This window comes from Lutjanus erythropterus, chromosome 21 (genome assembly GCF_056507025.1).
Source record: "Lutjanus erythropterus isolate fLutEry1 chromosome 21, fLutEry1.hap2, whole genome shotgun sequence".
In the NCBI taxonomy this organism is placed as follows: domain Eukaryota; kingdom Metazoa; phylum Chordata; class Actinopteri; order Lutjaniformes; family Lutjanidae; genus Lutjanus; species Lutjanus erythropterus.
Genome location: NC_139337.1, coordinates 26,213,367 through 26,235,346, shown reverse-complemented (window position 1 = coordinate 26,235,346; position 21,980 = coordinate 26,213,367). Strand labels below are relative to the sequence as shown.

At 40.3% G+C, this 21,980-nt stretch overlaps 3 protein-coding genes across 6 annotated transcripts; 1 reads left to right on the top strand and 2 right to left on the bottom strand.

Annotated features, from left to right (window-relative positions):
* Positions 1-1,154: 1,154 nt before the first annotated feature.
* On the bottom strand, positions 1,155-12,252 carry prtfdc1a (phosphoribosyl transferase domain containing 1a). Of its 2 annotated transcripts, XM_084747576.1 has the most exons (11): positions 12,119-12,252; positions 11,824-11,923; positions 11,073-11,179; positions 10,795-10,978; positions 8,964-9,029; positions 6,023-6,040; positions 4,789-4,871; positions 4,413-4,459; positions 3,225-3,301; positions 2,029-2,069; positions 1,155-1,705 (listed from the first exon to the last, which is right to left on the bottom strand). In XM_084747576.1, the coding sequence occupies exons 2-11, from the start codon at positions 11,854-11,856 to the stop codon at positions 1,606-1,608; spliced, it is 756 nt and encodes a 251-aa protein (XP_084603702.1). In that variant the 5' UTR covers positions 11,857-11,923; positions 12,119-12,252; the 3' UTR covers positions 1,155-1,605. The 2 variants fall into 2 exon arrangements, with proteins under 2 accessions (XP_084603702.1, XP_084603701.1); XM_084747575.1 differs by lacking the exon at positions 1,155-1,705 and having other exon boundaries at positions 1,760-2,069.
* Positions 12,253-13,540: 1,288 nt separating this feature from the next.
* Positions 13,541-17,134, bottom strand: enkur (enkurin, TRPC channel interacting protein). Of its 2 annotated transcripts, none has more exons than XM_084747070.1 (4): positions 16,960-17,134; positions 14,763-14,908; positions 14,445-14,668; positions 13,541-14,221 (listed from the first exon to the last, which is right to left on the bottom strand). In XM_084747070.1, exons 1-4 carry the CDS (start codon positions 16,980-16,982, stop codon positions 14,033-14,035), a joined length of 582 nt encoding a protein of 193 aa, XP_084603196.1. In that variant the 5' UTR covers positions 16,983-17,134; the 3' UTR covers positions 13,541-14,032. The 2 variants fall into 2 exon arrangements, with proteins under 2 accessions (XP_084603196.1, XP_084603195.1); XM_084747069.1 differs by lacking the exon at positions 16,960-17,134 and adding an exon at positions 15,290-15,513.
* thnsl1 (threonine synthase like 1) lies at positions 16,163-21,031 on the top strand. 2 transcript variants are annotated; one of them, XM_084747068.1, is made up of 3 exons: positions 16,163-16,398; positions 17,559-18,962; positions 20,113-21,031. In XM_084747068.1, exons 2-3 carry the CDS (start codon positions 17,589-17,591, stop codon positions 20,914-20,916), a joined length of 2,178 nt encoding a protein of 725 aa, XP_084603194.1. In that variant the 5' UTR covers positions 16,163-16,398; positions 17,559-17,588; the 3' UTR covers positions 20,917-21,031. The 2 variants fall into 2 exon arrangements, with proteins under 2 accessions (XP_084603194.1, XP_084603192.1); XM_084747066.1 differs by having other exon boundaries at positions 16,163-16,496.
* The last annotated feature ends 949 nt before the right edge of the window (positions 21,032-21,980 follow it).

Sequence of the window (21,980 nt, the reverse complement as noted above, 5' to 3'; positions counted from 1 at the left end):
TCTTTTGTTTGCACTCATTCATATTATCCAAATAGCAACTCATTTCTCAGGTCATTTAACTTGGAGAGGCCTCATAGCTGGAGCTGGACCATTACCTTTGGCTTAGAAACCTGTTTGGAAAAAGCGAGGAAAACACACAGTTTGCAGGTATAATTTGATATTTGAATTGCACAAAAATGACTGAAAATATAAGGATGACGATATATTGTTTAACTTTAGCAATTAGTCACAACAGATCTTGCATGCATGAAGCCGTGAAGGGTCTTGGGGTTAAAAGACGAACACTTGACTCTAACTATTGCGCCATCTTTCAGTTATTGTATTCAATCCTAACAACAAATCAGCTGACATCTTTACCCTCTCAGGATAACGCCTGTGTGTGTGTGTGTGTGTGTGTGTGTGTGTGTGTGTGTGTGTGTGTGTGTGTGTGTGTGTGTGTGTACATACGTTCCTGTTATGTGATGTGACGGCCGTTTGGAGTTTCAGGTGATTAAGACTCAAGAGTGCGTGGCCACATGATAACACTCCCCGAGTGCGAGTGCAGCCTGTTCTGGTCTGTTTGTCGACACGCACAATTGACTTTCTTAGCCACCCCAACAATGGCAAGAGAACACACAAAATATCTGTGTGCGTTGTATGTTTGTAGTTCAGAGCACTCAGAGTTAAATTGGAGCACGATAAACCTTGTGCAAACACAGCAGTGCCAGCGTTTGTTTATGTCTGATTCAGTGGAATTAAGAGATTTTTTTCTATTAGACACCGTAATTCTGATGAAAGAACTAATAGGTTTGATATAAATTCTAAATAAATAGATAAATAGATAAATAAAAAAGAGCAGGAGCAATTTGTGGTGGTGGTGTGTCATTCAGGATAATTTTCAAAATAAAATATGCAATTTATCTAAAGTCTTAAACTCTTATTAATGACTGAATACAATGTAAGAACATTTTTTGCCATTATGATGAAAAAGAAACATCCTGTCATTATAATGACAAACTTTTTTTCAAAATAGTGACTTAGTATCTCAAAATAATGGGAAACTTGTACGTAAGTACTTAAGTAATCTCAAAGTGATTTAGTATCCCAAAATATTGAGAAAGATTTTCAAAATATTGAAAGATTTTCAAAATAATGAGAATCTCAAAACACTGAGAAAGTTTGTCAAAATGAGTTAGTTCCTCAAAAAATGAAAAAGATTAAAAAACAGAAACAGCTATTATCTCAAAATAATGAGTTAGTATCTCATTATAATGAAACACTTTCTCAAAATGTTGAAAACATCTGTATTTTACGATACTAAATCAATATATTGAGAAAGTATATCACTATTTTGTGACACTAAGTCATTATTTTTAAACACAAAGTCATTATTTTGAGAAAGTTTCTCATTATATCTTACAGATTGCATTTCAATGTGAAAAGTATTTGCACATAATAAATAAACGTTCCAGATTTAGTTTTCGTGTTAAGTTTTACCACACACTCAGCTGAATTCTCGTGCATTTGGTTCTGATTTCCAGTAAGGCCTGATTAAAGTTGGGAACAAATAGAGAGAGACGCTGCCTGCTGCACCCACTGTGTGTTTTCCATGAGTCAGAGTGGGCGTCATCCCAGCACGGGGATGCCAACGTCCATAAGCTCTCTCCATCTGTCACCAACGTCCTCTCCTAACGTGCAGCGTTTCTTCCTTTTATTTATCCATTTTGTTTGTTCCCGTGTGCATCACAACAATTTACAAAGAGGGAGGATTAGGCAACAATTAAGGACCATCACATTAGCTTTTTTTTATTAAAGGCATTTTCTGATTAATTCTCAGAAGCTATGATTGCCTGCTTTGAGAAAAAGGATGTTCTTTCATTTTAAAGTTACATACAAATATAAACAAAATATAAAATCATTTAAACAAAGTAGTACCAAGACCAAAAGAAACAAAATTCAACCTTTACTTGTTCCTGGAAAAACATACATAAACATTTTGTTTTGCGTTGCTTAAACTTAGACTTTGATTCTTCTAATTCTTCTCAAACCTTGTACTTCATCTTCCCAGTCTTGCTGATGACACAGATATGCTGAAAGAAGTGGAAGAAAGACAAATTAGCTTATATAACTTGTGTAATGTTAGATTGCCCGCAAGTAGTTTCAGTCTTGTCCAAAACTTTGCATCTGACGATGGCAAAATATTTGCTTAAGATCCCCCTGCCCTACGGGAACATTCCAGGATGTTCTGAGATCCTCACTCTGCCATATACAGCATGAAAAGATGGAGCTCGCAATCATTTGAAAGGAGGGAAGGTAATCTGCAAAGATATGACACATTCATTAATCTGACTTTGGGCGTCCCGGGGGTTCAACTCATATTTTTTTGTGTAGGACGAGGACAGATAAGAGGGGGAAGCTTTAACTCTGCCTGATAATGAGATCCTAACCTCTACATTCCTCAGGTCGCCTGCTTTCAAACTTTCGTAATGAATACCACCCCCCTCAAACATGCACACTCAATCGTACAGTACGCAAAGTGCACGCAGCACACACACGCCCACGTGAATACACACGCACAAAGCGTTGGGAGTGGGTCGAGGCTTAGTGTTCCACATGAGTCAGAGGTAAGTTTGAGGCCACGTCTTTGCAGATATAAAAATGACAAAGTTCACATAGGTTTGCACTTACTAATTTCAGACTGAGAAATCTGGCGTTTTGTTTGCCGTTAATGTGACCTGAATACCTTGTTGCTTTAGACCCTGCTTTAGTCAGTAATGTGTGTACTAAGCTTTATGACAATCCAACCAAAATCAGTCGGATCCAATATATTTCAGTCTGGACCAAAGTGGTGGCATCAATATCCTTAAAATCGTGATATGCTAGTCTTTCCATCAGGGCCAGTGTGGACCATTGAGCAGTTATTGGGGTAATATTGTTTGGGCTGATCCCAGCATTAATGTTCTTGACAACACTGAGTACTTTTCTGATAGTGTAGACACCTTGAACGCTGCACACATAAGTGAACTGAACTGCTTTGCCTTCATTTAAAGTCTCCTCAGGCAGGGAGGATACCTGTTAGGTGAGTTTAGGTTTCAGGCGGAGGAGTGCATCTCTTTGATTTGTGGTGTTTACCCCCGTCTGTCTCTTTCATGTCTGTCTCTTAGTTCTTCAAAAGGTCATGTGCTGATGTGTCCACCAGTCACCAGTCAGTCAGTCACCAGTCAGTCAGCGGACTCAGGACTTACATTCAGGTCACGGAAGTATTCATTGTAATCCAGGGCATAACCAACGACGAAGCGGTTGGGAATTTCAAATCCAACATCTGTCAGAGCAAACATGGACATGAATGTTAAAGGATAACATGATGTATGTAAAGCTGAAAGTAAATTTCAGTAATTTCAGTATCAATTCAAGCTTTTTTTCTGACATGACTATCAGTAGTTTGTTTAGGCTCAATGAAACCATAGACTTTTCTCAGCTCTTCCTGGAATATTCCAAGATTACAGGAATTGTTGAATGTAGCGTCACGCTTTGGTTTCAAAATGGGCACTCTGAAGGTTTGATTTGGGCTTAACATTCAAATTATTGTGATTTACGGACGCTAGAGAACCTCGATTTGGTCAAAGAGGAAAACATGTGGAGCTGAGGCTAGATGAGTAAAAGCTTTGACACCTGCTAATCACACAATCTAGTCCACATATAAGTCCTCAACCAAACAAGACTTCTCAAAATCTACTGTTGAGAGTCTAAATTCTAAGAAAAAAAATATGCACTTTACTCCAAGAGAAAAGTTAAAACTTTTCTGTTGGATATTTTTTATGATTTAGACAGCAGACTTGTAGGAAAGAGAGAGAAATGGGTATGACGTGCAAAAAAGATCCACAGCTGAAATCAATCACTGCTGTTACATGAACTATTTGCTTCTGAAGAACCATTTTTTTTGGAGAAAGGGTTTAGGAAGGGTTCTTTATAAGAATAAGAGTTCCATTAAGAGTCATTTTCATCCAAAGAACCCATTTTAGAAAGAAGAGTTCATCAAAGATTGTTGAAATCCTTTGTTTGTCAAATGTTCTTTGCACCATTATATAAAAGGGCTCTCAGTAGAACCCCCTGGATGAGTTCTAGATAAAACCATTGGAATATAAAAAGGTTGATTCTTGTTAGGTGGAAAGGTTACAGGTAGAACCCCCACAGAAGGTTCTGGGCAGAATAATTCCACTATAGATGGGTTTTCTGTAGAACCTTTCTGGGTGAAACCTTTCAGAGATGGCCATTACAGCAAAAAAACATTTTAAAACACAGAACTACACTTGTGAACCACTTTAGCTTTGTGAAACACACTGTACCAGACGCAGGACAATGGAAGACTATTAAGCTCATACAGCTACAATAATGTGAGAGGAATGGATGGCGTTAAAGTCAAGGGTACTTACAGTCTGTCAGACTTTCAGCCATGTTAGGAACCCTCTTCACCAACAGACTGGAACACAGGAAACAGAGAGATCATTTACAAAATGCCACAGAGCAGTATCTCAATAGCCAACCATCATTCAGGACTTCTATCTAGTCTTTAAAAAGTGTTAGAAATGGTCTTGTTTTCAAAGATAGAACTTAAAGTAGACAGAACATACAGTGAAAAAGGAGATAGACACGTGTGAGGAAAGATCTTGTTTCTGTGTGGACAGGAACAGCCCACAGAGACGAGATAGTGACTACGGATGACAAGTGATATCTTCCTCTTGTGTTCGTCACACGCTTGGCATTTCCCCTGACGGCTGGAAAACACAGATGACTGAAAGACTGGCTCACCCGGCGACCTTGACCATCTTGGGTTCGAAGGTCTCCACATGCTTCAGAAGAGCCTTCATGGTCTTTCCTGTGTCCACTATGGCCTGGAGGGGAGGGAGGAGCAAAGGAGGAGGGAGAGATGAACAGGGAGGCATGCAGGACATTTGAGTGTAAACTGACAGCCAGATATGTAGATTGTGGGGTGGGAAACCTTTTCAAACTTTATGTTTTAACCATAGTAATAAAGAACTAATCTCACCTATATTAGTTGTGAAGCAGCTATGGTACAGCTTCAGCTGAAACTCACCAAGCTCTCCTCTCTTTCTCTACTTAGGTAATTCAGTTTTTACTTTTATCATTCATGTGCAACGTGACTGTGCATAGATTTACTCTGGTAAAATGCAAAGATTTCATGGAATGCAGATATTCATGTCAGACTTGATGTGAAAGATTTGAATGCACAAAAATTGTTGACTGTGCATCTCTGTTTCGGTTTCAGTTTCATCCCCGGTGTGAAAATGCCTTTAGTTTGCATTCGCACAGTTATGCAAACAAACTGTCCAGCAACTCCTATGATCTGCAAGGTTATTGTCAAAAGAGTCTGGTGGCAGATGGTGATAAAACGAGCAATTATAACTTCAGTTTCCTGTTGGAAAAGGCTGTCTGATGGCAAGGTAAAGAGGAGAACACATTCTAAAATATTCTAAATATGGCGCACACTTAAATTAATATAGTTTCTTAAATATGTTTTGCTGCTGACCCTGTCCACAGAAGTGCATTGCTTAACTTCCAATTTCCTGCTCAAGTCCTGCACCAAACTGGGAGTGTGTTGACTGGCATCTACTGTAGGCAATACATTGACTATGGATAAGTACCTCATATAACCCCACTTAAAAAAAAATCTGAACTATCCCTTCATTAAGATGCCACCCCTTTCAAAGCAACAACAACAAAACAACCATTGATATGGTGCTTATGTGCTTCTGACTTGAGTTACAACCGAAACATGATCTCAAAGAGGGACGACTTTTTTGTTCTTTTGTGAACCAAAAACAAGAGACGCAGCTCTTGCAAACACAATAGCCTCTCAATCAGCAAGACGCTGAAAGAAGAGCAAACAAAACACATCAAAGGCATCAAACAATCATTGTGGAAACTTGAAGGACGTGCTTTATAGAATTAATTCAGTTTGAAAGAGAAAGTACACTGCAAGTCAGAGCAGACGGGAGGAGGATTAGTTGAACCTGATACTCACCTCAACAATGAGCACGCTCTGTAACATGTAAAAAAAAAAGAAGAAAAACATCAGTAAAACATCACTTTTGAATCTGAGCAAAGTGAAAATAAAGGCGTGATTGTTCCTGTGAATGTACATTTTTTAACAGATGGTATCTATAGCAACAATGTTGGCAGCATCCTCAGCACCTTAACAAAAACACAGACAACTCATTCTCTTCACCACAGTAATGAACATCTGTGTCCTCAGTCGGCAGAAAGTCACTTTAAGTGTCCGGGTGTTGCACACTTTCCCTGCTGCAGGGTTTCAAATGACTCCTTGTTCCCTTGGCCGGGTGTGTGGGGCTCTTTGTGAGCCCAGTGGAGAGTATCTATGGTTTGGGGAGAGTGATCGGAGAGAATGCAGGCAGCCGGCCAATGTCCTCTCAGCCGGTCTACACCTGAACTCTGTTACATAACACTGAGAGAAAGTCTACGGGGACAAGTAAATAACACCAAAACACAAACATAAACAACTGTAAACATACCCAACAGCCAGTGCATTGGCAGTTATTTGACTGTGTGGAGAGCATTATTGTTTGGGGATTTATAGCTCTCCTAGGAACTCTTGATCATGGGTTTTTGTGCGATTCTTGTGGTTTTGGCGATTATCAATCATTGCTACTAAATGTAGGCACTGAACAAAATGCTCTGAAATTAGCGATGGTGTTTATTTTTTATGTTCTTTGTCTCAGGATCAGATGACAACTTAAGACAGCATTTACGGTATTTCATTACAACGCCGATGGCCTTTTCGCACCTGAAAGTTCAAACTAAGTACTAAACCAAGGTTCATATTGTTATATCATAAATTTGGTCTAATTTATTGGTTTGTAGACGGCCGTACTTCTGATGTCGGCATGTTGTCTGTCCAATTCACTTCCTCTCTCTTTCATCCTTTTGGAAAGCAACTGATAAGTGTCTCAATTTCTGAAAGTTTTTTCCAACTGACTTTTCATAAAGTCAGTGAACCAGATGTCAGTTAAACATTTGGTCTTCTCTTCCTCTCCCCAAGTGCAACTACAGCTAATTTTATTGTGCTACATTGATTTTTCATTTTTCCAGCTGTGACGATAGCCTGCCAGAGCTTGCTGCAAGTGGTCAGAAAGTCCGAACCAACCAAATAAAATGTTTTCACAAGAGAAACAAACCCAACCATGGTTCAGTTTGATCCAGACTGACACCACCTCTTTTGGCCGGACTAAGGTTTGGCTGTTTGATCGGGTAATTCACAAGAATTATCAAGCTGAAAAGTTTGAAACCAAACAATTTAGGTGAGAAAGGGCCCTAAGAGTCTTCAGCCATGCTAGCGGCTCTTTGATGCTGGATTTAGGCAGTGCTTTGAGCTAAATGCTAATGTCAGCATGCTAACATGCTAAAAATAACAATGCTAACATTCTGATGTTTAGCAGGTATGATGGTACATTTTGATCTTGACAGTCTCAAGTCTTATTACCCCTAAGTGCTACCCTCTCTTCTTGATACATGGGTATATGCAGTTATGGGATAATACACCAAATAGTCAGAGCGCAGTGGTAACCTTGAAGATAGGACTGTTATTTCAGTCAAAACCAAAGATGTTAGCCTCATGGTGGTGCTAGATGAAATTTCAGGGGAACCTCAAAGTCATTAATATTCATCCTCTGGAAACCATGAATGTCTGCAAAAAATTTCATCGCAATCCATTTGACAGTTGTTGAGATATTTCAGTCTGAACCAAAGTGGTGGACCGACCAACAGACTGACATTCCTATCCCTTGAGCTATGCTGATAAAATGACTAAAAGTTGTTTTTCATGAAAAGTTTGGTTTCATCAGCCTTAAGCAGGAATAAATAATCTCTTCCTCTGAACAGAAACATGGTATTTCATCAATCTTGCAGTAGTTCCTCCTTCGCAAGTTCACATACTACTTCACATTTAAAGCTGCTGCGCTAAATTTAAACCCAACGACTCAGATTTCCATAATAACACCTGGGATTAAGACATCTGAGTGCTGTGAATTCACAGTGAGAAATGAGAAACAGCGCTGATCAATGCTTTTTTTAATGCCACGTCACTTTTCAGCATAACATCCATCGTGGCTATGCTTGCTGTTATTTAAATAATAATCCACCTGAAGCTGTGACTCAACGTTTCTCTGTAAGCCTCACAAAGACTGATGACTAATAGCTTTTTGATTATATATGAGACCCTGTGGGAGATTTAATATTCCCTGCAAGGTGAAGGATTGTAACAAGAGCACTGTGGCAAGTGGAGTGATTCATGCTTTCTGTGCAAGGTGGTGGTCAGCCTGTCTGTTTCACTCCCGCTGACCTTTTATACCCACAGTGCAAATGCATCTTAACCACAGCACAATCTGACATCTCAGTCAGGGGAATTTAACATCAGTCTTTTTGAAGCAAACCCTTAGGAGCATATTTGTGTGCACCCATTCAGCTGAGTAAGTGAAGTTTCTGTCTTGTAGCTATCTCAGAGAACATAGCAGCGAGGACGGAGCATTTCCCATGATCCTGCAGGCTCCACAGAGTCCTCAGTCGTCCATGCAGGAGCTCAACGGGGATCAACAGTGAGTAAATCTGCCCTGTGGGAACATTTGTTTTGCTGAAATGAGGACGGTTGTTAGGAGAAGGCTTTAAAAGTTTGAAGTACAGGGGTGATTTCTGGTCTGAGGGAGAGTTTGGGGCAATAAAACATGTTAAAAATAATGTCAACCATTAATTCAGAACAAAAAATGCAACTGTATTTTGTTTAACTAGCTAAAAAATCAATATTCTCAGCATTCTCAGACATAAATCCTCCACTGTTCACCTGCGTATAAGTGTTCACCTCATGAGAATTTTAACTGACAGCTCCCTCTTGAGGCCAAGGTAGTTTCCCATCGACCACCTGATATCGAAGTGAGAAACTTGCTAACACACACCTTCCCACGCAAGAAAGACAGGTCTCGGCTTCCAATTATGTGCAGCTCCTCTGTTGATTGGTCATTCTGGGGAGGAGAGGACAGATCAGAATCAGGATCAGAAAAATTAAATGAAAACTGTGACACAGTTCCCACTCATTGTGATCATATTGCAATCACAATATCTGTAAAAATAGTTTCTTAATAATTTGGCTTTAGCCTCTACAGTCCTCCTGAAATAACTGCAGTATTAAAACAAGACGAGCGCACAAAGGGAGACTTATTTTACAAAGACTATGAATGTAAAATATAATCTTTAACATAAACACAGACAGACTCTCTCTGTCCCTGTGGGAAACTCGGGGCAGAGCTTTGAAGAACGACAGCTTTGAAGTTGGACTCGGTTGGCCACAGATGCATCACTTGGATAAGAGGAGCAGTGACATGGACAAAATCCCGGCCCTGGGGGCAGGTCACATGACTCCATCATGACCTGTGAGATTGACTAACAGCGTCACTGCTCACATACTGTCCTCTGGTGTGGTACCAGCAGCTGCTGCTCGTCGCCGTGTCGTTTGTTGACTTCAAAATGTAATTATGTTATTTATGTTGTATTTTTTATATCCTTTATGCATCTTTAAATATATTTGCATTCATTTATTAATGTATTTAATGCAATGAAGTATATTTTTGTCGTATTAAAAGTAGATAAAGTCTTTTTTTTTTGCCTGTAAGAAAGCTTCTGATATTACAATATGACCTCAGTGTGCTTTAACTGATCCAGCGAGGCAAAGAACAATCTGTAATTCAATTTCGTCTGTCTTTACGGCTACTTAAACCTCTGACAAAGCCAGTTCTTTAAGTAGAAACAGTGAATCCTCCCCTGCGCTGTAAGGGGAGAGCAGGAATGTGACCACATGCAGAGAAATGTAAATCACATCATTGTGGATGTGCTCTGTGCCAAAACACACTGAAGAAGAATAAGTGACTGTGGCGACAGTTGCAAAGCGATGTCATTGTAAACATCACTACATCATATCCAGAGTTAATCCCTTGGTTTATACGTTCCAGGTGTTAGACAGTGTCACGATGAAGTGTTTCTCTTGGCGGCAGCAGCAGCACCAATTAGCAGGCTGCTTTTTTTTTCATGACCTGAGCTCTGCAGTCAATCGTCCTTGAGGTGTCCTGCCTGAACTGCTCTCTGCGCCCTAAACATGAACAACAGTGACATCTGGTGGCTGAACTATAAAAATCAGATGTAACATAATAGGAAAGTGCCTTTGGTGCAGTGGTGGAGGAAGTATTCTTCTTTCAATCCATTTTAATTAAGTAAAAGTACTAATACTACACTGTAAAAATACTCTGTTGCAAGTAAACGTCCTGCATTGAAAATATTATTTCAGTAAAACTATGTAAGTGTAATTGGGAAGACTTAAATTATTCAAAGGTACTAAAAGTACTCAATGCAGAAAAATGTCTCCTGTGATTAAATAATAGATCATTAGATAATTATTACTCGTGCATTAATTAATTAATTAATCAGTCATTTCCAGCTGCAATGGTTCGTAAAAATTCTGATAATTTGTGAGAAATGCCATCACAATCACCCAGAACCCAAAACGATACCTTCAAACCTTCAAACGTTTGAGCACATCCTCAAATTTTACAGGGTGGAACCATGAAATGTTTCTATATGAAAAATGTAATGCCAATGTGAAATATTCAGCGTTGTCAATCAATATTCTGTTGTGTTTCTTTTCTTGAATTCTATCATAGAAAGAAAACAGCTAAATAAACGTTCTTCTTAAGAAAGAATACGTTATAGTGTTTTAGTACACCATGCATCACCCACCAGGTAGCTCTTCAGACGGATGAACTCCACCCGGGTCTCCAGGTACTTGTTGGAGTTGCGGCCGAGGACCTTGATGAACTCCACCAGGTCTGCACAGAACTTGTATCCTCCCTTCAAGACGCACAGCACCATTATGTTGTTGTCCCCGAAGTCGTCCACGATGTAGCGGGACAGACGCTCGATCCTGTGGGAGAAATCACAGCAAGACAAACATAAATGACGCAGACATGATTTAAAAAAAGAATTAATTTGTAGGGGTGTTTACGTGTATTTTTTACCGGTTCATGATGACTCCGTGTGGAATATAAACACTCTCTATGTCTTCGTGGTAGTGTTCAGGGTAGGTGAACAGGTCCAGGCTGTATCCTGGCCAGTCGTCTTTTATCTGGGACAGACAGTCAGCTGTTAGTGTTTGAACTACACGGTCGTGCAATACTTGACAGGAAACAGTCAACTGTGAACAAGTTGCTAAAAAAGGCGTCAGTTTAAGAGGAATATAATCATGACTGCTAAGGTGGGAAAATGCAAAGGTAAAATAATACGAGAATAAATACACAAATATAAATGGAGAATTTAAAAGGAAAGTAAAAAAAAAAAAGAGTTAATTTAACACAGAAGCAAATTAAAACAGAAACATCAATTTATGTCACATTTCATAATTAATGTTATTTTTGGTGCACATTTAAATGCGCACTAATTTAGTTAATTTGCTGTTTAGTTATTTATCTATTTATGTATTTATTTATGTATTTACATGTGATTTTGGCAGTTTCTGTCCTCCCAAATAATCAGGGAAATGAAGATTGCATGTAAATGTCTTCTGGGTTTAAGATAAATAAAACCCTTGAGGATTCTTTAAAAGCTGATTGCTGTTAAATTAATCAAATAATGACTTCAAGGAATTCAGCAAACATGTTATCTTCTTACTAATAGCGGAGCAAATTATTACAAAAAAAAATCATTCTCTGTTCACTTTGGATTATAGGAATGTGACCTAAATTTTTGGATATTTTATTTTGTACTACATACCACAATTCCTCTTTTCATCTCTGCGTTGTCCATTTGAAGTCGTGCTGACAAAGTGAACACAGTCTCGACTGGGATGAAGATTCAGGACAGGATCAGTGACCTTCAGTGGGAATATACAGAAATAGTATCATGTACAAACACTGGACCAAATAATACAAAAGTTACAGTAGAGATAAAAAGTAGGACAAGAAGATGTGAAACTAGATTAGGTTTAGACATCTCCTGCAACTCAGAATCACAATTGCTAAACTGCTGAGCAACATTTCCAATCTGTGACTGCCGAAGCGTTACTCACCGTTCTGTTGCCCCCTTTTCCAGCGACCATTCACAAAACAAAAGGAAACAAAACAGAGTAAAAGATATCCAGAGACGTCCTGGCCATGCAGCCACATGTGCTTTGGGATCACGCTCGAGTCATTTGCGTAAAAAAAAAGGACAGCGTTGTGTTGGTCGTGGAGAATTAACTGGGATAATCAGCTTCATGTGATGCTATGCTGGCCTGTGGCCGCATCACAAGCCACCGGAGGAGAATGAACAAAAAAATCAAGCACAAATACTTGGTTTTAGTCTCTGTGCAGTAAATTTTATTGAGTCAGAATGACATTGATTTTATAAGGATCATCTTAGAACAACTAGTTACAAAGCAGTCATCCATTTGTAAAGCAGGAATTTGATAAAGGAAGGAATAAAGAAATAATTGTCATATTCTTAAGTTAAAAATTGAACTGAATTAAACTGTAGAATATAAAAGGTCCACTCAGTACAGCGAGCACATCACTTGGAAAGGATTTCTGCCCTAATGGTGAGAGAAGAGCAGTAGTCCACAGTGAAATATCCCAATCACTGACATTAAATTTATAATGAATTTACACGGGACCCTGAAGGTAACTCTGAATGATTCTGGTAACTCTGTGATCTTTCATTTATCACCAGAAGCAAGTCAGTGCTTCTCTTTTTTTTTTTTTTTTTTTTTTGCAGTTAGCTGTGCCCAGTTGCATAAACCCACCTACACTAAGGTTTCCCTTAAATTTGAATCAAATGATGCCTTAGAGGAAAAAACAAGTTGCATAAAATCACAGTGAAACTTTTACACAGCACGTCAAACGTTGCAAGTCGCATGAGAAATAATTTCCATACAACTTCACAGTTACATGATATTATTCAAAAATAATCAAAATATCATGTAACATATTTATGTCTAAAATTAACTTGCTACATTGGTAAGTTTTAAATGAGGGGTCATTGAAACTACATTGTATCTAATTTTGTATTGTTTTCTTGCTCGATAATTTCAATTTGGGTGTTTTGTATCACTTTTTTTCCTTTTATTTTCCACCCTGCGTACTGTTGGTTTAATACTACGGTTTGTGAACATACTAAAAAATTTCACATGCTGTTTTAACGTACTTAATAGCGTGTTAGTATGAAATTTCAGACGCAGCCTGAACACTTGGGCCAGAAGACGACCTGTGATGCTTCATGTATCAATCCTGAGTGAACCCCTTGGCTTAAGAGAATATATTTTGTTTTAAACTTCAGGTGGTTTATCCAACTGAGCACTGGGCTGTATAGTTTTAGATTTGTTTTGTTGTGCATAAAACAGATCAAGAGATTATACAGACTTTTATTTTACTGAAGCCCCTGTGTTTGAAGTAATGGTGACGGTCTTGAGACAGTACGTCTGACCATGTGTTCTTTTTATGTCCTAGATATTGGGTATGTAGACGGTCTTGAATCTCTCGATGAGTTTGATGTCGCGCTCCAGCTGCTTCATCTTGGTTTCGAGACGCTGCTTGTGGGACTTCTTCGAAATGGTGTCTATGATGAGGGAGAGGCCCTGGTACTCACGGTGCAGCTCATCCCAGTTCTTCTTCAGGCCCTGCAGAGTGAACCCACACAAGGAAACCAAACACTGTCACGTGATGATATAACTGTACGGTACGTATAATCACCTTACCTTAGAATGAGCCATTTATATCTACAGAGGGTTCAATTTGGGTTCAATTTGCAAACTCATCACTGGATGCCACTAAATCTTACACAGTTCTTTAATGGACCTGCTAAGGCCATTTTCAATCTTGATGTATTATGGGTACTTTTTATGAACAAAAGTATTCTCCTAAAAAAAACTTCAAAGACACAAAATCATCAAATTCCCCTCCTGCGCTGCTCCAGTTGTTCCAGATGTCTGGATGATCCCCTGCCGTTTTTAGGGAAAGAATTGCCATTGCGCAGCCATGTGCTCGAGTACCTCCAGGATGGCTTGTCGCGCCTCGTCAGACAGGTGTTTTATGGCTCCCTGCCCCCTCTGTTCTCTCACAAAGTCGTCATACTCCGCCTGAGCTCTCCGCTCTTCTTCACTGCGCTGCAGAAGGTACTCAGGTACTTCTCCATAATCCTGCAAACAGCAACTGGAAACTTTAGAAAATATGTTTACAGTGGATCATATAAAATATTAAACCAGGCCCCAAAGATGGAACGTTTCATCAATAAAAAGGGGGAATTCTTGTCGGTTTTTGTCAGTGCTACATGCCATTTTTCACTGGCATTCGGGGTATAATATAGTAATATTTTCCAAACTTATCCCTGCTTTATATCTGACTTAAGCTACAAAAAAATACCTTTTTCTTAATGTACTTGGGGACAAGTCCTGAATTTTGCAAGAGCTGCTTGTGTCCCTTGCTGGTGTCCACACTGGCAGGCTGGGGCTTCACTGGCACGACTGTAGCTGTCTTTATAAAGTCTCTCTTGGTGTGAATGCCCATAGGTGGGTTGTCTGTCCTCGCAGGAACAGCTGGTTTTCTCACAGTGCAGATGTGATGAACCTCTTTCAAACCCTGTGTTTCTGAAACAGAACATTTAATATGAAGGTAAATAACACAATCACAGCTGAAACACGCACAAGCACACTGGTCAAAAAGTCTGACAGGAGAACTCACTGTCGGGTGATGTGGACTCTTTTGAGTGCTTCTTGAGGTATTTGTCTGGGGACGGCACCTCTACTTTTGCTGGTCCCATCGTCCTCATCGCTTCCTTGGTTGACTTTTTCTCAATAACAACTGCTGGCCTGTACTTAGAAATGTACCTGCAGATGCAGTACATTGGAGAAAACTGTCATTTCAATCCAAATCATACAACATGAATAAAACAAAACAGATTTCAGGATATTCAGGATTCATGATGACTATCACAGCAGATAAATCATCCGATTAATAGCAACTACAATAATATCTGATCTGACAGATTATGTCAAATAATTTAATTTTAATAATTAATTTTTTCTTTGTTTTTATCGTAGTAGACTAGCTAGATATTTGGAGCTATGAAATGTTAAATCATACATCTTTGCTAACTAACGTACACCTCAACCTTTCTTACCCTCATGAACTACAGGTTATATGAATTTATTTTTAAAATACAAAAATGGTTGAAAAAAAAAATCCGTAGGTTAATCCGACCTAGTTACCTTGGTGGTTTTTGAGTATGAACCTCTTCTCCTGGTATAAGATTGTAGACGATTTCTGGTGGATGAACAACTTGAGACATTTTGAAGGACTTCAAACAGGCGACAGTTTAGACACGACGGTAATTTAGTTCACCTAGGTAATTAGCAAATTAGCTTGACCGAGCTAACACTAGCTAGAAATTCTTGGGTCAGTGTGATTTGTTTGACAACACGCTGCCGGCTAGTTGCTAGGCAACTGCGAGAGCAAACGTTGCATTTACTGACAGTTGTAAAACCATAAATTTGAAGTTTGTGAGCTGTCCATGTGTAAAGTTAATGTGCTGTGTTCTACTATATAGCAACTAGTCTTAATAAACAACTCATTTTTATTTATCCAACCAAAAACATTCCTTTCATTCTGCTACAGCACACATTACTTCTGTGCCGTTTGATTTCTACATATTATGTACTGTCATCAAAAACAAACATGTCAGAGTATGTTTTATTGTTTCTTAGTCTACTTCCATCTCTTGAATGATCTAAATTGGCGTAAAATAGATATTTTTATATGAGTGCGAGTCCTACTTTAGAATTGAGAACACTGAAGCACAAAGTTCCGAGGACTATGAATGCAGCACAAAGGTCACTGTCCTAACGGGTTCCGCGAGATCCTAGAAGGTAACCCTAGAGTTGCATACTCTCGCGAGAGTGTCCACAATGAAGTGTTTCTTCATTGTGGACGTTTTACAAACCAGATACAGTTTATAATTTATCATAGTTGTGGCTGTGGTAGATTTAGAGACAAAATACATTTGGTTTTTATGGGGAAATTTCAAGGTTTAAGTTACAATTATTACTCTCGCGAGATCTTTCTTCGGTCTTGGGTTCCCTTCAAGACACGACTGTTCGGTGATGCTAAAAGTGTTTTGAAACGATTCGCTCTTTTACATCGTTAAATTTGTAAGGTCATGGCTACATTGGACATACACTGAAACATGTAAAAGTGTATATTTAGTTTGGAACGGAAAACTAACGAGCCTTCGACTATTCGTGGAAGATTCATCAATTTTGTCCACTCAGGCGCACCGTAGTTGTTTGGGTCGACAACAACTGAGTGATCCTTCTGACAAGTATGTGGTATAGAATTGTACTTTGACCGTCAAACAAACCAGATTATTCTACATATTTATGATAAGGGTTGAAGCACGGAAACTATACACCATCTCACGTGAGTGTCACATTCATTAAGCTACAGCTAGAGCTATATGATGACAAATACTGTCCTCACGTGCAAAGTTATCGCAGCCACTTCCAGCACCGTGTCAAAACACGAGGTTCAAGTCTAGAGTCCAGATAATAAAACGTTTTAAAAGTATAACTGCATTTTAAATGCCCTGACAGGTCCACTATTTTCATTTGATAAATGTGTTTTATTGGGACATAATGTCCTATTTACACAGCATGTGAAAGTACAAGCATGTTTTACATATATTCAACACATAAATAGAGATAAACGAATGAAAACAGAAATAACAAATGCATAAAACTGCAAAATAAATCAAGCTAAATAATGTTTTGGAGCATATATCAGATTCATTTTTTCTACTTTAAGGAATGACATCAGATCAACCAAGAGAGGACAGGACATTTTTTTCTTTTTAGTAAACTCAGGGTAGTGAAAGGACACTTACCTTATATCTGTGACTTCTGACATGAATGTCCATTGACAGAAAATGTTTATTAAAGGGCTAATTCTAATTTAATGTGGGGTTCTATGTAGTATTTATCAATAGTCAGTGTATTACCTACAGTAGATGGCAGCAGGAGTACTGGGTTAGGAAGTGATGTGCTGCTGTGGTGAGGGTCAGCAGCAACATGTATTTTAGGCACTTAAAAAAGGTATCGGTTTAAGTGTATGCTGTATTTAGGATTTTTTATCATGGCTTAACTTTGCCATCAGACAGCCTTTTCTGACATGGAACTGCCATCATATAAGCGAGATATTACTCCCTCCAAACCAACAAAACTCCATTGGTGAAATATGTCATTTTAGCTTGCAGAACATGGGAGTTGCTGGCCTATCACTGCCTTTATCTCTTAGTTGGTGTTGATGTGTGAGTTTGGTGTTTTAAATGGTTAGATTGGACTCACCAAAGTCACATATTAACACAAACAAACTAGCAGATCAAGGCAGCGGCAGACCAGCAACTCCAGTGTTCTGTAAGGCAAATTTACCAGTTTTGCCAATGGAGTTTATCTTTTTAAATGTCCATTATTTTCTGTTTCACAGGAGGAGAGGCTGCTGTGATCTGACTCCTCGATGGGTTTATTGAAGGCAAGTCATTTTGCACTGAGAGCTGTCAGATGTTACCTGAGTCCCTTCTCAATATCCAAATCATGTCTGTCCACCAAAGCGTCACTGCTGGGCGACAAGAACCTCCTGCTCATGGGTCCTCCTGGAGCAGGGAAGACCACAGTAGGGAGGATTGTGGCCCACAGACTGGGACTGCCTGTCCTTGACATCGACGATGATGTCTTGGAGACGACGTGGAAGATGCCTGTGGCCGCTAAGCTTGCAGCGGTCGGCGGGGAGCGTTTCCTGGAGGAAGAAGGCGAGGCTTTGTGTAACTTCTCCGCAACTGGGTGTGTCGTCTCCCTGACAGGCTCCAACCCTCTCCACACTGCGGCCATGCAGCACGTCAAAGAGTCCGGACTGGTCGTCTACCTGGACGTGGACAGTGAGGACATCATACAGAGACTCGCCAGGATGAAGGTGAACAGGATTGTGGGCCAGGAGGCAGGGACGTCCATGAGGGACATTCTGCAGTACAGGAAGCAGTTTTATGAGAAGTGGCTGGATGTTCGGGTGCTGTGTGGGACAGGGGACACAGTGGAGGAAGTGGCGGAGAAGGTGGTGAAAGCTGTGGAAAGATATCAAAACCACGCTGCAGAAACATATGTCTCAACCAGGAGTGATGGCGTGGAGTTGTCCAATCAGAAGACATACTTCAGTGATGTGGTGGTTGAGGGTTTGGCTGCAGATGGTGGCCTTTATGTCCCTAAAAATGGCTTCCCAAACATGGATACTCGTGAGTGGCTGAGACTAGTGGACATGTCCTACCCGGAGCGAGCCTTAGTTTTACTCGAGAAGTGCATCCACCCGTTGGACATCTCTGCTCTGGATCTGAGGACAATGATATTCAAAGCGTATGGGTCCAACTTTTCCAGTGAGGCGGTGGCACCTGTGAAACATCTCACCCACCATCAGTACGTTCAGGAGCTTTTTCACGGCCCCACCGCCTCCTTCAAAGACCTCGCCCTGCAGCTGATGCCTCAGCTCTTCACTTACTGCCTCCCTGCCATGTGCAACTACCTCATCCTGGTCGCCACCTCCGGAGACACGGGGAGCGCCGTGCTGAGTGGCTTCAGCAGGCTCAGTGGCGTGGACAGACACAGGACCAGCGTGCTGGTGTTCTTCCCAGAAGAAGGCGTGAGTGAGATCCAGAAATTTCAGATGACGGGCTACAGCGAAGGCAACGCCAGAGCCATCAGCGTCCGGTCAGACTTCGACTTCTGCCAGAGGACCATAAAGAGGATGTTCGGAGAGTCCGGGCTGACCGGGCACCTCGCCGTGGAGTACGGCACAGTCCTCAGCACCGCCAACTCCATCAACTGGGCACGACTGCTGCCACAGGTGGGTTCATCACTCAGGAGTTAGAACTTTTACACAGCAGAGCTTTGAGCTACGCCTTCAAGACCTATGCAAAAATGGCTAAAATGTGACAGAATTCCATTTAATGCAGTGTCCACTTTCTTTGTTTCAGAGAAAATATTTTCATGTTTTTTAAACTTGCCCAGCATCGTGCTAAATCCTGTTGTTGGAGTGCACTTCTTGAATCACAGCAAATTAGGGCATGATTGGTGCACCGTTATTGATTTTGCAAAATCCTTGAAACAAGTGGATTCATTTTGAAAACAGGAGATTTTAGAAAAATTAAGGTCAGGAGTCCATATTCGTGTTTTTACCATCCAGAAACAAAGCTTGTATAATTGTTCACATTCATCCAGTTAATCATATTTCCTGTTAATCGTCATTTCTCAACATGACAGAATGTTGTGTTAATGATACGGTTTTTCCCAAAAAGTAGAATCAGCCTCCCGAAACACCAAGCTTAACAATTTCAGAGTGTAAAGCCCTCAGGTCATTAAAGGTCCCATACTGCCAGAAACCACAGAGGGCATTACCTGTCTGGTGGCAGATTGTTTAAGCAAGGGACCATGTATTATATTAAACCCTATTAAAATAAAGCCAAGAGGACGGGTCTTAGATCAGTCTGAAGGAGTTTATATTGTAATAATGACCTGCTCTTGTTTATTACATGACTAATTATTAAAAAATGAATAATTTCACACAAAATATTGGTTTAAAAATGATTTGTTGCTTCCACTAAGTCCTCCAGAGTCTGTGATCAGGAGAATGTCTATGGTCGTGGTCTGCTATTCAGGAATACTAGACTGTAGAACGCTGCAACTGACCAATCAGAATTCACTATTCAACAAAGCTGTGTAATGTGTCTTAAGAAGACAGACTAAATGACTGCCAGTGAAACCTGGAAATGAACATTTTTGTGTTAGGGATTCATTAGTCTCCTTCCAGGTGGGGGATTAAACTACATGTTGAGTGTCACTGTAAAATGCAGTAAAAGCTTTATTAGACATGCAGAGATTTATTCTTTATTTTAATAGGTTAGGCATAGTTTGCACATATACACTGTAAAAGTTTTTTTCAGGCAGCAGCAAACTTATATTTAACACAGTTTGGTTATCTTTGCATCCTCTCGCAGGTGGTGTATCACTCCTCAGCCTATCTGGATCTGTGCAGAGACGGTGTTATCAAGTTCGGGGATCCCATCGATGTTTGCATCCCGACTGGTAACTTCGGCAACGCCATGTCGGCTGTGTACGCCAAGCAAATGGGCATCCCGATAAGAAAAGTCATCTGTGCATCCAACCACAACCGCATCATCACAGACTTTATCACCACAGGCGAGTACGATCTGCGGGGACGGCCTCTGATGCTGTCCCACTCCCCGGCTATAGATATCCTGAAATCCTCCAACCTGGAGAGGTTTATCTACCACGTCTCAGACGGAGACGGCCGTCTTGTCAAGGAGCTGTTCACACGCCTGGACGCGCAACAGCACTTTCAGGCTGCCGAGCCTCTTCTTGGCAGGATGCAGCAGGAAGTGCTGGCTGGCTGGTGCTCTGAGGATGACTGCTTGGCCGCCATCCAGCGCGTTCACGCACAGACGGGCTACGTCATGGACACACACACCGCCGTGGCTAAAGTCGTGGCTGATAGGCTGCAGGACGGCTCGTGCCCCGTGGTGCTTTGTTCCACCGCTCACTACGGGAAATTTGCTCCCGCTGTGTTCAAAGCCTTACAAATCCAAAATATTCCAGAGGATCCCGTCGAACAGCTGAAGACGCTCGGATCGGCTGCGTCCAGACCAGAGACACACAGAGACATGATGAAGTGCCTGAAGGAGAGAGGCAGGAGGGGACACACTGTCTGTCAGGCAGAGTACAGTGTGTTGGTGGAAGAGGTGGAGAGCATGATACACGACTCCTTCTTGAAAGTTATGTAGGATTATTTTGCTTTTTTTGTAACGTCCGCCTTAAATTAATGTTAATTTAAATCAGAATTAATTGTCTACAGAGTATATTCTAAATGTGTCCTGTTTGTACATGTTCTCTTCATTCTTAAAATGTATTCGTAACGAAAATTTAACAAAAAAGGTAAAGTTTTGCTAAATAAAATTTATAAAACTGCAAGAAATTCAAACTGAAAAAGAATAAATTAAAGAAAAATGATTATAAATGTATTTTAAAGGGATAAAAGAGTGCTGGTGTAGGAAGCTAAGCAATGTGCTGCTGCGTTTAAGTGTACACTATATTGGAGTATTTTCACTGGGTTACACAGACATAAAATATGTCTCCCCCCAAATCAACCAAACTCTATTCATAAAATCAGTAATTTTATCTCACAGAACACAGGAGTTGCCGGCCTTCTGCTGCCTTGATCTGTTAGTTTCTTGGTGTTATTGTGTGACTTCTCTGAATCTGAACTAACTTTTTAAAACACCAGAGTGTCACAATAACACAAACTAAAAGATTCAGGCAGCGGTGTTGCAGCAACTATATAACAGCGGTTTCCTGTCAGAAAAGGCTGTCTGATGCCAAAGTAAAACAGTGAAAATATTCTAAATACAGCGTGCACTTGAACACTGCAAAATATAGTCTGCTGTTGACCCTGTCCACAGCAGTTCTTTGCTGAGCTCTCTACACTGGTTCTCCTCCAAATAACACATATATCACCAGGAAACTACATCACTTTAATCCTGACTCTTGACTCTTGACTCTTGACTCTTGACATAGTTAGCCAGTTAACAAAACTGTAAATCTTTTGTTTGCAAAAATTGCACATTCTGTAAGAAAAGAAATAACCACATATACTCTGATTATTCTGTATAAGAGCCTTGTTTCTCAAAGCCTGTTGTTATGCAGCATTTGTTTACATCACTGCAAACCTCCGGCCCACTAGATGGGGGTGTCTACCTCTTGGCCACTGCTGTGTGGGAACACTGGTGCCAACAGTTCAGTAACAGTATATGAGGCATTAATTACTGGCAGAAGGTCAAATAAACTTGTG